This window comes from Lepus europaeus, chromosome 11, assembly GCF_033115175.1.
Source record: "Lepus europaeus isolate LE1 chromosome 11, mLepTim1.pri, whole genome shotgun sequence".
Taxonomy (NCBI): Eukaryota; Metazoa; Chordata; class Mammalia; order Lagomorpha; family Leporidae; genus Lepus; species Lepus europaeus.
In genome coordinates this window covers 23,355,288-23,370,265 of record NC_084837.1, presented here as the reverse complement: position 1 = coordinate 23,370,265, position 14,978 = coordinate 23,355,288, and the positions used below count along the sequence as shown (strand labels likewise).

At 40.0% G+C, this 14,978-nt stretch overlaps 1 protein-coding gene across 4 annotated transcripts; it reads right to left on the bottom strand.

The window, feature by feature from the left end:
* Positions 1 to 1,957: 1,957 nt before the first annotated feature.
* On the bottom strand, positions 1,958 to 14,837 carry GNPNAT1 (glucosamine-phosphate N-acetyltransferase 1). Of its 4 annotated transcripts, none has more exons than XM_062205123.1 (7): positions 14,652 to 14,837; positions 11,723 to 11,787; positions 8,532 to 8,699; positions 7,540 to 7,602; positions 6,041 to 6,168; positions 4,943 to 5,004; positions 1,958 to 3,434 (listed from the first exon to the last, which is right to left on the bottom strand). In XM_062205123.1, exons 3-7 carry the CDS (start codon positions 8,683 to 8,685, stop codon positions 3,287 to 3,289), a joined length of 555 nt encoding a protein of 184 aa, XP_062061107.1. In that variant the 5' UTR covers positions 8,686 to 8,699; positions 11,723 to 11,787; positions 14,652 to 14,837; the 3' UTR covers positions 1,958 to 3,286. The 4 variants fall into 4 exon arrangements, with proteins under 4 accessions (XP_062061107.1, XP_062061105.1, XP_062061109.1 ...); XM_062205121.1 differs by lacking the exon at positions 14,652 to 14,837 and adding an exon at positions 13,315 to 14,105; XM_062205125.1 differs by lacking the exon at positions 14,652 to 14,837 and adding an exon at positions 12,216 to 12,767.
* Between the last annotated feature and the right edge of the window lie 141 nt (positions 14,838 to 14,978).

Genomic DNA, 14,978 nt, shown 5'->3' with positions numbered 1-14,978 from the left:
GATGTATATATCAGGCTCTCAACTTGATGTAAAGTAAATGAGCAGTTACCTGGCGGAATTTTTTTTTTTTTTAAATAACTGGCTTAATCCACAATCCCATAACAAACATAGCTTCATTTCTATATTTACTTTACCTTTCTCCACTAAAAGGTGTTCCAACCAGGAAGGAAAAGATAGGAAATAGCTGAGGATTTTAGAGGATATTATTATTATTAGAAAAGTAAGTTTCTGGGGTCTTCGAAGGCTGGATTTTCTTTGTCTTTCCCATCTGTGGCAGCTAAAAAAAAAAAAAATCACTCAAAATATTCAGGTTTACATGTTAGCTCTCTCACAGGGAGTTGCCATACCTCACAGTTCCAAGTGTATTCTATAGATCAGTAACATTATACTGACATGTAATTGCAATTTACTATGCAGCAAAAATGATTCAAGAAGAAAATAACCTACAATGTCTATTTATCTTTGTATAGGCAATTGCTTACATTATTCTGCTTTTAATATTTGTACTTGGAAAAAATGCTTATGTATGTCTAGTAATGTCACAGTGCAGGATGCTGCTAGCCTAGGCACAAAGTATTAAAATTATTTTGTGAAGATTGGTGGTTGTATTAAAATGTTGTGCCATTATACCTCAAAAAAAAAAACAAAAAAAACTGCAAAGCTCATTCATACTGCTTATGCCTCAGTATTTCTTTATTTAGATTGTTACCTGCTGGGTAAAAGTAACCTAACTTTACTCCTACAGAAGGATAAATGAAATCAGACATTTAGACCATTTTGAAAGTATGCTACAGAAACAGTGTGGAAAAAAATTACGGTCAGTAGACCACACAAGCTCCAAATTCTAGCTGAAGTGTAGATTGAACAGGTTTGCAGTTGGAAGTGAGAGAATTTGTGGCTGCAGGGTAGGTCATCCGGTTTTCCACCTGTTTCAAAATACTTGCACAAGTACCTTCTTTGTCCTTATAAAACCCTATCACACTTATACCATTATTTTAGATACCATTAAATGGTAATATATTGTAAGTCAATGAATACGGATACACAAAACATGGGGCACAGTAAAAATGACAAATGTTACTTCATTAAACCTTAAGTAAACTGCCAAAACTATGGTAAAATAGTTGATATAGTCAGTGTTTGATCAGCTTCTTTTCATATTCAAGTTTACTCAATAGGGCTTTAGGAAGCCCTAACTCTGGTTTTGTTAACCAAAGCTAAATACAAATTAGCATTTTCCTCCTTGATGACACCATTTTTATATGTTACCTTATCTAGGAAGTTTATAGGAGGGCTTACTCTTAAGACAAGACCTTAACACCACAGAAAGTTGTTTACTGAATTACCAACCTTGTTGATGTTTTTATCAAGTGGGTCAATATTAAGAAATGTAATAAAGTACTGAATCTTGCCTTTTACTAGGATTATTTTGCTTTGAGCATCAGAGAGTGAACTCCCATATATACGCTGGTTCACTCCCCAAATGATTGATCCAGGCTTTGGCCCCACTGCAGCGCTGGCCATTGCAAAGAACACAACCCAGGTTTCCCATGAAGGTGGCAGTGCCCAGTGATTTGGGCCATCTTCTACTACCTTCTAGGGTACGTCAGCAGGAAGCTAGATCAGAAGCAGAATAGGTGGGACTCAAACCTGGCCCTGCCACCTGGGATGCTGGGATTACTAGAGGCAACTTAACCTGTAGCACCACAATGCCATTCCAAGGCTTTTTTTTTAAACATGAGTTTAATTACCAGAATTTACTTACTGTCATGCTAATATTGTAGGACTTGGGAACAGACAGAACAGGTCAGGTCATGAAGATTAATGCACCCTCTACTGGCCAAGGATTTCTTTGGTTTCAGGAAACTGGAGGGAGAGCTAAAATCCAGTTGAGGTTTCAGATGAGAAAAAGGTGGTCTTTACTTTCCAAGTCCATCAGACAAGGAGGTTACAAAACTAAAATTTGAAGGCTTTATTAGCTGAATAGAATACTCAAAAAGCACAGATGGGATTCTCACAAAAGACAATCGTATGAACCAATTTAATGTGACATGGAATGCAAAAGATAAGAACCATTAATAAAGTTTCAAATTCTTCAAGAAATAATTAAAATAAATAAAACAGGATAGTGAGAATAACAGTACCATTATAATCACATTAAATGGAAAAAGATCCACCAGCATTTTAAGGATGTGACAAATGCAGTGCTATACATTTAAGTATTCCACTCAATTTTGTAATATTTTTCATAAAAGTGGTACTTGGAAGAGAGGCTTCAGATTACTCATGACAAGATTATCAGATTAGAAATACTTGAAGATTTGCTAAGTCACTGTACCTTAGATATCCCACTATATTCTGAATTATCTTTAATAATTATATTTCACAAAGAAGAGATGGTACTTTGTCTATACAGAATCTTTACATTTAAATTTTTCTATTTTAAAAGGCTGACCAGGTTGTTGTTTGTATTAGGATCAACAAATGTTAGATGTACTATAGTTGTAATTTATCCAACTTCAGGTAATTAATATGTGGGAAATGATCTAAGATGTTTCTTTGAAACAAAAATTATGACTCTAATAAGAAACATCCTTATTCAATGTATGCTTTATATACATATAAATTTGTTTTTAATTCCAGTATGAACTTTTTAAAGATTTGACAGGCAGAGAGAGTGAGAGAGATCTTCTATTCACTGCCTTACTCCCCAAATGGCCTCAACAGTAGGAGCTGGGCCAGGCCAAAGTCCGGAGTCAGGCTCTCCATCCTGCTCTCCCACATGGGTGGCAGGGGCCCAGGTACTTAAGACATCTTTCTAGGCACATCAGCGGGAAACTGGATTGGAAGTAGAGCATAGAGGACATTCAAATTAGTGCTCCAAATGGGATGCTGGCATCATGAGCAGTGGCTTAACCCAGTCAACAAGGCCGGCCAGCCCTGATGTATGCTTTTTAAAAAAAGAGCAGTATAGATAGCAGACACTTAACACCTTACTACCATATTGACTACCAAGAAACAAAGCCAAACTTTAGAAAAATACAATGCAAGAAAAGATTCAAGTTAAAAATATATTCCTTTGGTTAAAAATCCCCTTTATAATATTCATTTGTAAGCTAAACTCAGTATGCCCCACCAACCCAAAGTAATCTTCTAAATGTCATTATACTTGTATTGGGATTTTTTTTTCAGTCCAGTATTTATGGAGGTCACTGGGTTGCAGCAACAATATTTTCTCTCTGAAGAGTACAGCCTTGTAGTAGTATTTCTTTGTTAAGAGACTTTTTTACTTCAGAAATCTCCGACACATGTAGTTTTCTTCAGATACTGTATATCCAAACTTTTTATAGAAACCAACATTTTGTGGTAGACATTCAAGGGTAATCTTATAACAGTTTAGTTTCTTGCTTAGCAAAGTAAGGGTTGATAATAGCCTGAAATTTAAAAGGGGGGTGAGAGTGGGGAAAGAGCATTCATTAATAAAAAGATTTTATTAACATGGATAATGTTATAAAGCTTTAGTTTTTATTTTTATCAAATAGTTTTTTAGATCATGTCTTTTACTGTTGTATTCATTTACATATTCATACTGAAAGTTGGCAAGCATTTAAATCACCAGAATGTTTTTATTTGGTTCAGATATACTTAACACAGTAATCTGCAGCCCATTAACAGGATAGTTAGTACTCATGCTAAACCCTCTTCAAAAATAGGTTAATTCATGTTAATACTAAACACTATCGACCTTTTTAAAAATACTGCCAAGATTAGTCTGCAAAAGATCTTTATTCTAAGTATTCAAACCACTTAGAAGTAGTCAATATTCCCATATAAAATGGGCACTTAATAACTTTGTTCTCATTTTTAAAGTCATGTCAATATTTATGAAAGTATGTATCACTAATTCAAGATAGGTCTAAACATGTGAAAACAGCAAAAATGCATACATCTTTACAAATCCTTCAAATAATGCAAAATTAATGGAAAAGTCACATCTTTTAATTCCATTTATTTATTTTCATTTTACTTGAAAGGCAGAGAAACACTTTCTTTGCATCTGCTGCTTCACTCCCAATATGCCTATAATAGCCACAGCCAAAGCCAGAGCTGAGACTCAGTTTCCCATGTGGGTGGCAAGGAACCACGAATTTGAGCCATCACTGCTGCTTCCTAGGGTGCACATCAGCAGAAACAGAAAGTGGTCAAGGACTCAAACCAGGTGCTCTGATAATAGGATGTGGGCTTCCCCAGCAGTATCTTAACCGTTCTGCCAAACGCCTGGCCTGCTGATCAGATTTTTGCACGAACTTTTTGAAGCCCTTTTGTACAGCACAAGCTGTTTGAGCATATATTTCTACACTTAGAATGAGGTCACAGAATATTCTCTAATAGTTGAACATTTCCTTTGTCTGTTAATATGATAAATGGGCTGGTGCTGTGGTGCAATGGGTCAGGCTGCCGCCATCAGTTGTACGGGCATTCCATATGGGCACTGGTTCCAGTCCCGAGTGCTCCAGTTCTGATCCAGCTCACTGCCTGGGAAAGCAATGAACTTGGGCCCCTGCACCTATGTAGAAGAGCTAGAAGAAGCTTCTGGCATCAGCTGGCCAAGCCCCAGCTGTTAACAGCCATTTGGGGAGCGGACAGCTCCCTCTATGAAATTCTGACTAAATAAATATTTAGGAAAAAAAGATGAACAGGCAAATCACCTAACCCAAAAGTTATTTCCTAGTAGCATGAGAATGCTGTTAGAAGTTAAAAAACTAAAAGATGTTATGTTGATAAAGGAGTATACTTCTATAGTACACAATTATTGAGGTAAAAGTAGTACAATACTTTTCCACTAAATTAAATCTTAGCTGTAGAGAATGGGTTTAGTTTGAACAAGTATCTTGGCAAGAGTATTTACTAACCCAGGGTTACCTGATTCTTGCTTACTTACAATTTGCCAAGCTGCTTTCCTCTGCATTCATCACTAACGACAACATCTTCTACTCTTCCTCTCTGGAAATATTTAAAGTAATTAAAGGCCAGAGCACCTATTTTTATTTTAGCTAACCCAACAAACAAACAGAATGTGTTGATAAAAAGAAGCATGTTTTGTAAACGTGGACTTCACAAAAACCAAAATGCAAAGAATAATTTATTACCATCACACAGCAAATACTATTATGAATCAATCTGAGGTCTAATCTTGTTTTGCCTGGTTCCCCAACCTCCAAACACCATCATTCAAACCAAATCTCAGAACATACATTACCAAGAAGTCATCTTTTTGTGAACATAGTGCATTCATCATTCAATGCCTTCCTTACAGCAGTTTATTTTGGAGATCCAAATAAATTTTACTAATTTCTAATATAGAGGTCACACCAAAATTAATCAATAGAAATGACTCCCAGTGCTACAGGCATTAGAAGTATTAGAATTAGAACAGGGTCGGCGCCGTGGCTCAACAGGCTAATCCTCCACCTTGCAGTGCCGGCACACCGGGTTCTAGTCCCGGTTGGGGCGCCGGATTCTATCCCGGTTGCCTCTCTTCCAGGCCAGCTCTCTGCTATGGCCCGGGAAGGCAGTGGAGGATGGCCCAAGTGCTTGGGCCCTGCACCCGCATGGGAGACCAGGAGAAGCACCTGGCTTCAAGCGATGCGCCGGCCACAGTGGCCATTGGAGGGTGAACCAACGGCAAAAAGGAAGACCTTTCTATCTACTCTGCCTGTCAAAAAAAAAAAAAGAATTAGAACAGAATATGGTATTCTGAACCTTTTGCCACTTGTAAACTGATAGAAATATGTAAAGTATTTCTGAAGAATTTATACCAAAACTAATACCTTATAGAATAATTTTAATAAACACTTCATACTGCTGATATGTTTTCTTCTGTATAGCTCTCACTGGGAAAATCCCTATTACTAAGAGATTTCTACGAAGCAATGGAAAATAAGGAGAAAACATGTTTGTCTAACAGAAACTCAAGGTCAGTTTTCTGAGCAAAAAAAAAAAACCTATTTTACTCATCAACATTAATTTGAGCACATACCTTAGCACAGGAATGGATGAATTTATGTTCTATTATCAGAGTTGCTGTAGCAACAATCTGTCCTAGAGTCACATCTTCTACAACTGTAACATAATAATCCCCAGATTTCTTCATATGCTCAAAAGATTCTGTGGAAAATGGAAAACAAAGTGTTATATAGCAAGTAGTCAACTTTATAAGTTCTCAGAAAAGTACTAGTATTGGTTGACTTAATTATTGACTATTTAGTACTAGTATTAGTTGACTTAATTATTGAAGATTTCAGGCTATTCTAGTAATTTACTCTCTATTTCTAAAGAACTGTATTAAAAGTGACTAAGTAGCTGGAATACAAGCAATCGGTGTCAGATTGAACAGCACTTATAATGCAGATACACTGTAATATATTGCTATTTTCTGTCGCTAATGAATTAAAACTTTAGTATCTTCATTATGTAGTAACTTTACATAGATGTCTTTAAGCTTTAAACTCAACCGATATTTAAATAGAACAAAATTGCAAATTTCAACAGGCTTACACGGCTCTATGCTGTAAATCTTAGTCTTGGTTTTAAAATAGTTTCACAAAAGTAGTTTTCAACTTTCTTTTTGTGATCTCTGGAGTTTTTTGATTATGTTACTTTCTCTTAGAAAGATTTCATTGTTTTTATCTTATGTGAAAGTAACTTGCAGGAAGGTGAAAAATATGCTTCCATTTTTAAGTAATTTTTCTAGAGTTACATAACAACAAATAAAGACACACTATAGTCAACACTGAATTTTTTTTTTAAGTACTTATGTTGTTGAAATGACAAAAGTTTTTTCTCTAAGCTGATAATGCATGCAAGAAAGAATCTGGGAGTCAAAATTGGCCCTAACAGTCTAAGTCATTGTACAGTCTTACTCTAGAAGAAATAAATTCATTGAAAGGAAACAGTGAAAATCAAAGAATGAAGTTCTTCCTTCTCAAGAAGGTCATCCAGGGAACAAAATAAAATCACCATTTGCAGAGAAATGAAGAATTACAGGAAGCACGGAAAGGCGGTTAAGTACCAGGCAGAGTAACACTGGAGTGCTTTCCTTAGGAAGAACTGTCTGTGAAGGTGGGAAAGTCCTGGGTAATCTCTCTGGAGAGATGGTGGGGTTGGACTAATTCTGAAATTCCTGCTAACCTTCAAATATAAAGTTAGAATATATGCTGGTATATTTTTGAATTGGTGATGAAACTTCTGTGAATAACCTAACCACATGACAGGAAATACTACAATTTAAAAATCTCTAAAGCTCCACCTAGGTCTTATGCTATAATAATTATTGAAGATTAGGTATTTTGCAAAACAAAGTGATTGCTACTTGTAGAACAACTTGATCATATTAAATATTTAAATAACAAAATACCTAAGTTGTTATTTGAGTAACTTTCAGCTACTTGAATAAAAACACAAGTAGGCACCAAACAGGGCTCTCAACAAGACATCATTTCCCTCTCTTTCCTTTGGGGAAAGATGCACCATACTTACTCATAAATTGTTCAGGGTTGATGGCTCCAGTCTCTGTCAGCTGACCCAGGACCTTAAAAAAGCCTAGTTTTGAAAAAACAGATTTTAAGTTATGAGGAGAGCAAAAACAACATATGATATTAAAAGAAGTAATTTTAAGCAGATGAGGGCAATTATTTTTTCAAAGCCTTCCATAGTGATTCATCTTTTAATTATTTTATAATTCTTTCTATGCTCATTACATATAATAAAAACAGATCTTACGAACTGTTTTACAGGCATAAAGTTTCTGAAATAGTGCTGTACCTTTCTATCCAATATGTACAGATCCAGCACAAAACTTCTCAGTGTAATTTAAGTTCAATGCAATGATGACAAGTTCTCCCAAACATACAGTGCAGTTTTACTTAGAAGTGCAAAAGTCTTACTATGAGCAAATAACGGTATCTGTAACCAAAGTATAGTTTCTTAGTCTTTTTTTTTTGCATATTCAATAATCAAAGCAAAATTATCTTCTTCAGATTTCATGCTAAAGAGAAAACTATAAAAAGTAAAATCTTGACTTTTAATTACCAAAGTTTAAGGACATTATTTGGGAGAGTTTACATGTTTTAAATATATATAATACAGAAATATATGTATGTGCATATACACACACACCTACACACAAAACCCTTTTAACTTATCCAGGAAAATTGATACTGCCCTCACTTCCCATCTGGCTTCTTTCAGAAGGTTCTTCCTTATGTGTCATCATGCATGATAATTTCACCTATTTGAGAAATCTTTTGGCTTAATTAGGAAGTAGCAATGTTGTATTTAAGTTATTTCACAATATTTGGACTTAGCCATGACACAAAAACAGTGTAATTGGGTGGCCCTGATATTTTAAAAACAAAAAACAGTCCAAAAGTAAAGAATACTTTATAAAGGTAGCAGCATCATGCTTATGGAGAAAACAAGGCTAATTATAATCCTGATAATTAGGACTTGTAAACTAGGTGCCTCCATACCTCTGTTTAAGTCAGCAGTACAAAGAGGCCTCAAAACCAAACCTTCTCCAGGATGTGTTGGAGAAATGGCTGGAGAAAATGTAGCTGTATTCTGACTCCAGTCCACTTCTTTGAGAAGACTAGGGTCAAACATTGGTGTTTCATCAGGTTTCATCTTTCCAGTTAGATCTACAATAAAATTTCAAATGTTAAGGCATTTCATACAAGGAAAACTATGGTCAGGTTATTTCTTAATATAAATGCCATTGGAAGGATTTTTCCTGTATTTTTAAGGTTTATTTATTTTATATGAAAGAGTTACAGAGAGGGAGAGTAAGAGGCAAAGAGAGGTCTTCCATTCGTTGGTTCACTCCCCAAACAGCCGCGATGGCCAGGGTTGGTGCAGACCAAAGCCAGGAGCTTCATCCAGGTTTCCCACATGGGTGCAGAGGCCCAAGCACTTGGGCCATCTTCTGCTGCTTTCCCAGGCCATTAGCAAGGGAACTGAATCCCATGTGGAGCTGCTGGGACTCGAACTGGGGCCCATATGGGATGCCAGCGCCACAGGCAGCAGCTTAACCTGCTGCACCACAACACTGGCCGCATTAACAGGTCTTTTAAAATACTTTAACCTATGAGTTGGTGCCACTCATGTACTAAATAGCTGACTCCTCAACAGTTCAAATGTTTTAGATTGTATTCTTGGATTTTTTAATTGGACCAAGGAATCATTTATTAGTCTTGACAAAGACTTAGTGGTTATACAGTTTCTTTTTTCACCTGAACCATGAGGAGAAATAATTGATGAACTAGCTCAAATTACTCTGCATTCCCAGTAATAATTGACATTAGCTATGATAGATATAAATTAGGAGTCTCTGGATTTTGATTTTATAATACAAATTTCTCAGCTGCACCTAAGCAGTTTAAGAACAACTAGCTTACAGGCCACCGTAGCATAGGGGTTAAGCTGCTGCCATCCCATATGTGCACTGGTTTGTATGCTGGCTCCACACTTCCAATCCAGCTCCCTGCTAATGGCTTGGGAAAAGCAGTAGAGGATGGCTCAAGTGCTCGATCCAGCCATGGCTGTTCAGCCATTTGGGGAGTAAACCAGCGGATGGAAGATGTCTGGCTCTGTAACCATACCTTTCAAATAAATAAATCTTAAGAAATACTAATTCTATTTGTTTTAAAAAAATAATAGCCAGTGGGGGGGCAAGCATTTGGTCCAAATTTACGGTGCCACTTGAGGTACCCCATTGCATTTTGACATGCCTGGGTTCACGCCCAAGTCTCATATCTCATTCCAATTCTATGCTGGTGTGCACCCTGGGAGGCATGAGGTGATGGCTCAAGTGCCTGGGGTCCTGACTTCTACGTGGGAGACCAGGATTGAGTTCTAGACTCCTGGCTTCAGCCTGGACTAGCCTTGACTGCTGTGGTATTTGGGCACTGAAGCAGATGGAAGATCTGTTTCTTTCCTATCTCTCTGCTTTTCAAATAAAAAAAGAATAGTCAGTGTCTTTCATGCTATTACAAAATGGTCAATTATGGTATTCCTCTCCATCTTTAAAAACTATCTAGTTATGTAATGTGATAAAGTGAGCTCCCAGCCGATGGTCTACTCCCCAAATGTCCACCCCTCCCCCAAATCCCCACCCTACTCTCTGGAAATGAAGCTATGAGCTCAATCCTGGTCTCTCACATGAGTGACAGGAACCCAATTACTTGAGCTGTCTCAAGCTGCTACTGCAGGGCCTGCGGTAGCAGGAAGCTGGAGTAAGGAGATGAAGCCAACACTCAAACCCAGGTCTCCACTGTGCAATCTTCATGGCTAGGCCAAACACCTGCTTTCCCCTTCTGTCTGAATACTCAAAAATGGGTGTGTTCACTAGTGGTCCAATAAAGTGAGATTAACATATGCCAGGAGGAATGAAAAACAGATTTTATGAAGCATAAAATGGGAGGGCAGCACTTCCGTGCGCTCAGAGCTGCTGGAAGAAATGGTGCTCCTAGTAATAAGGAGACTAAAGAGACTCCAACTTTCACTTCTATCTACACCCACATAGAGAAACTTATAGTTTAGTGATAGAATAGTTTTCCTAATAACTCAACTCCCAAATGTTCTCCAATTCCTAAACCACAATATGCTTTAAGGTAAACATTCTCAACTTTCAGGTGGACTCCATTTCTGCCCCTGGGACTACACAGGGAATGCAGCAGTACAGTACAGGCTCAGGGGAGGCAGCGTGTTGCAATAACAGAAGTGGACACTTGTTCTGCACTTACTGTGTGCCAGCACTGTTGAGAGAAGGTGGCACATCGCTAATTCATTTACTTCAGAGAGCTACAGTGCAGGTGTGATTGTTATCTCCACTTTCCCTGAAGCACTGGAAACGTTAAGTAACTTGCCCAAGGTCACAGAATTAGCAAAGCCAGGATTTAAACCTAGGCCAGGAGAAAGCCTGAGCTTTGCAGTCTGGCTTGATGAAATGAGCTAAGGCAACGCAGCTCGTAGACTCCTGCTTCCCTATTGTGAAGAGGAGCTGAGATGACTGCAAGAGGGAACCGCACCACTAGATGCCACAGGTGCTTAGTGAGTGCCTGGCGCAATGCAAGCCCTCAACAAGAAACATTCTCATAGCAACCTATTTAAAAGTTTATAAATTCTTAACTTCTTTCACCCTTAAATTAATTCATGATCCAGGCACTGTGCTAGATGCAGGGACTACAAAAAGAATGAGACTATCTATTATGTTTAGGTTATACCAAAAGTTAGCTTTCTTAGAAAGTAAAGAATAAAAAAGTAGTTTATTATGTGGAGTACTGAGAGAATTTTTCCCCAAAAAGAAATCAGATCAAGTTATGCGACATGCATTATACTTAGTTCTAAAAATAGTAAGGAAAGGCTATAAATTCTGATTAAAACAATCATTCACATCAAATTTAACAAATTTGAAATGGGTTTTTAATAGGCTAATTTCAGTGTGTGTCCCTGATAATTGGGCCCCTGAGGCTTTTGTGCATAATCTCAAAGTAGAAGATGCGTAGCAACATTGCTTTTCATGTATTCAAGGTAAGTATCTGTCAAGAGAATAAAATGTACATTGAATACAGAAGCCAAAACCTATTAAAAACTTAAGTATATAACATAACTTTAGGGGTGAAGTTTCAAGAAAGCTTAAAACAGTATTTAGAGGAATACTAACAAAATTTAAAGTTCAGCAGATTTTTTTTTCCTATGTAGTTGCTTGAGGTTACAGTAAGACACAGCCTGGAAAACAGACAAAACAGGGTTAGTCATTTTTATCAGAGAGGCGAGAGGCACACAGGAGCTAGGGCTATGAAGCGTTTAAGGTCTTTTAACTATAGTAAGTACAATACTTTTCCTGTGCTTTCCATAATCAGATGGTCCTAGTCCATGAATGATCCTAAAAAATAAGTAACGCTGGCTAATATGTATTGAGTATTTTACATCTGTTAACTCTTAAAACTACAATCAAAGTTGTACCATTATTATCCGGACTTCACAGCCAAGGACACAGGGGCAGTAACTTGTACAAGGTTACAGTACCAACAAGGAACAGAGTCAAAGTTCAAAACACAACGAGGTTAGCTTATCAGTGCTAGACCTGTGTACAGGTCCCTCACTTGGTTTAATCCGCTGCTGCCACTATTTTGAAATTCTCATGAATTTCTTACCATAGAGAGCTGCCTTGTGATTTTGCAGGAGTTACCCCACGTTACATAGTCAGTCCTGTTGGGCGGTGCGACCTCAGAGTCTGCGTTCCTAACTACCACACACTGGAGATGCACTCCTGTAGATGAATGCCCTGCTGTGTTGTGCCAGGGTTCCACATTTCACCAAAAGCCACATTTGCAACTTGTATTTGGAAAGTGGGAATTCCAGACTAGTCAAAATACATTAAACAAAACATTATGGATAAAAATAAAGATCCATTGATAAGGTAGTGGAGAATATAAGCAATGTTTTTATGAGCTATTTTACAAAACAGCCATACTTAAGGTTGACTTTGTCACTGCGTCGTCAAACAGTAAAATCCAGCTGGTGCCTGAATAATATGTCAGGCAGAGTAAAACAAGATGTGATTTGATGCCAATTTCCAAGGGATTTTAGAAAAGAACCAAACAGGTGGTTCACAGAAGAGATATTTTAGCCTCTAAAGTGCATCCCGATCCTGCAAAACTAGGAAACTTAAAAAAATTAGCTTAGTTTAGAGCAGAATCTTGTTATAATTATGGTCTTATTTAAAAGTTTTTAGCCGGCGCCGTGGCTCAACAGGCTAATCCTCTGCCTTGCAGCGCCGGCACACCGGGTTCTAGTCCCAGTTGGGACACCGGATTCTATCCCGGTTGCCCCTCTTCCAGGCCAGCTCTCTGCTATGGCCCAGGAAGGCAGTGGAGGATGGCCCAAGTCCTTGGGCCCTACACCCCATGGGAGACCAGGAGAAGCACCTGGCTCCTGGCTTTGGATCAGCACGATGCACCGGCCGCAGTGGCCATTGGAGGGTGAACCAACGGCAAAAAGGAAGACCTTTCTCTTTGTCTCTCTCTCTCACTATCCACTCCGCCTATCAAAAATTAATTAATTAATTAATTAAAAAAAATCAAAAACAAAAAAAGTTTTTAGAGTAATTTCAAAAAGTAAAACTTAGCCCTCTTAAATATTCAAGAGCCTTTTCCGTTTAACTGAAATTGGCATGCATTTTACAAGACCCATAAATGCCTAACCCTAAGCCAATAAAAGCCTAGTGAATGACTGATTAATGATTTGACTTACCTGGAAGTCAACATTTCAGAAAACCCAGAAGAAATAAGAATCCCAAACTGGCCCAAGTAATCTCTGATAAAGGTTTTCACTCAACTGAGTTATTTTTTTAAATACAATTCCAGCAATTTGGTTTCCAGGAATCTCTATCAGATTGAAATACAAATGGAGAGAATCTGTTGCTAGAAAAAAATACCTACTGGAAGCAACAAGTAATAGATACTTGGAGAGTTTTTAAAGCCCATATACAAAATCACAAGACACAGTCTAAAGTCGAGTTTAAATTGCCGTATTGTTTATAGCTCAACAGGTCCTGGGACATCTTAGAGCAACTCATGGTGATGGAGGGAGAAAGGGACTCAGCCGGATGGGTACCTTGGGGCTGGTCTGTATACATTTTGTAACAACTTGACCGCATTCTGAACCTAAACATTTTGTTCCACTGATTTTAACACGCCTTGCCACATTTACTAAATAGTGCAACTGCACGAATTTTGAGGCATTTTTTCACGGCTTATTTAAATCTTTACAACCCAAGCATTCACTGTTCCCAGTCCCCCCATGAGGAAGTTGGTAACACATTTCCTGTGTTACCTCCAGGCAAGGTAACACAGGAAATGAATGGATTCGGACCAGAATCCCCGTTTTCCTCTACGACACCACGACACTGGCGCTGACAGGTGCCAATGTTTGCATCATCAAACAGTTTTCACCTGATAGGTAGCTCCGTCTCCCCTACAAGCGAGCCCTGCCTAAATAAATCTCAGTAATTCCTTGAGATCCATTGTAGGGTTCGCTCATGAGCGAACCGAATCCCATAACGGCCCATTCAATTTCTTGATTCGGCTTACATAAACATGAGCGGCTGTAACAGAGATCACGAGTGGGTGCTTCTAGGGGCAGAAGCCCCAGGGAGGGACAAAGGCTGTCCCTCTGTCCGCAGAGCCGGAGGTGATCCTCGGAGCGGACGCACGAGGGGTGCCCAGGGGCTCCCGACCACCGAGGGCGCGCCCCGGGAAGAACGGGCAAGGCGGCCCGAGGCGTTCGCGCCCTTCCGGAGCCGAGCCACCGCCTCCGTCCCGGCTCAAGCCTGGGCGCGCAGACCCCGGCCCCTGCCCTGCCCAGCCAGGACCCCGCATCACCCTTCACCTCCGCCCCGGCGCGCGCCCGTTCAACGTCCTCGGAGCCGCGCTCCCCGCGCCCATGTGCACCCAGCTGGCGAAGATGAGCGCCCGGCTGCGCCGACAGAACTCGGCGGGGGCCTAGCCGGCCCGGCTCGGGGGAGCCGGCACCTGTTTGATGACCCGGAGCGCCAGGCCCACTGGACGCCGGCCCCAGCCCCTCCTCACCCGCGGAGGCCCCGCAGTCCGCGATCCGCTCCAGGCGCAGCGGAGGTTCCCCCGCCGGAGTACACCGTACCGGATCCGGATCCGGCTTCAGCGCCAGCCCCACCTCCTCGCCCTCCACAGCCAGCGCCACGGCCGGCACCCGCGGCCTAAACGTGGCAGCGCCAACGCCTCCTCCCCGCCCCTGCCTCCTCACGCAGCGCCGCGCGCAGGCGGGCGCAGGCGGAGGCCGAGGCGCCGCCCGCCGGGGTGAAGCGCGCGCGGGGCGGGGCTTGGGCGGCAGGGGGCGGGGCTTGGCCTGGCGTCCGCGCCCCGGGCGGTGCCGCGGGT

Bases quoted from the DNA above. Each gene is read 5' to 3' on its own strand.
- GNPNAT1 (XM_062205121.1), bottom strand. The intron at 7,603-8,531 runs GTATGGAGGCAC...TTTCAAAACTAG, and splicing joins TACTGCTGACTTAAACAGAG to GCTTTTTTAAGGTCCTGGGT. The intron at 5,005-6,040 runs GTATGTGCTCAA...AAATATTTCCAG, and splicing joins TCATCCATTCCTGTGCTAAG to AGAGGAAGAGTAGAAGATGT.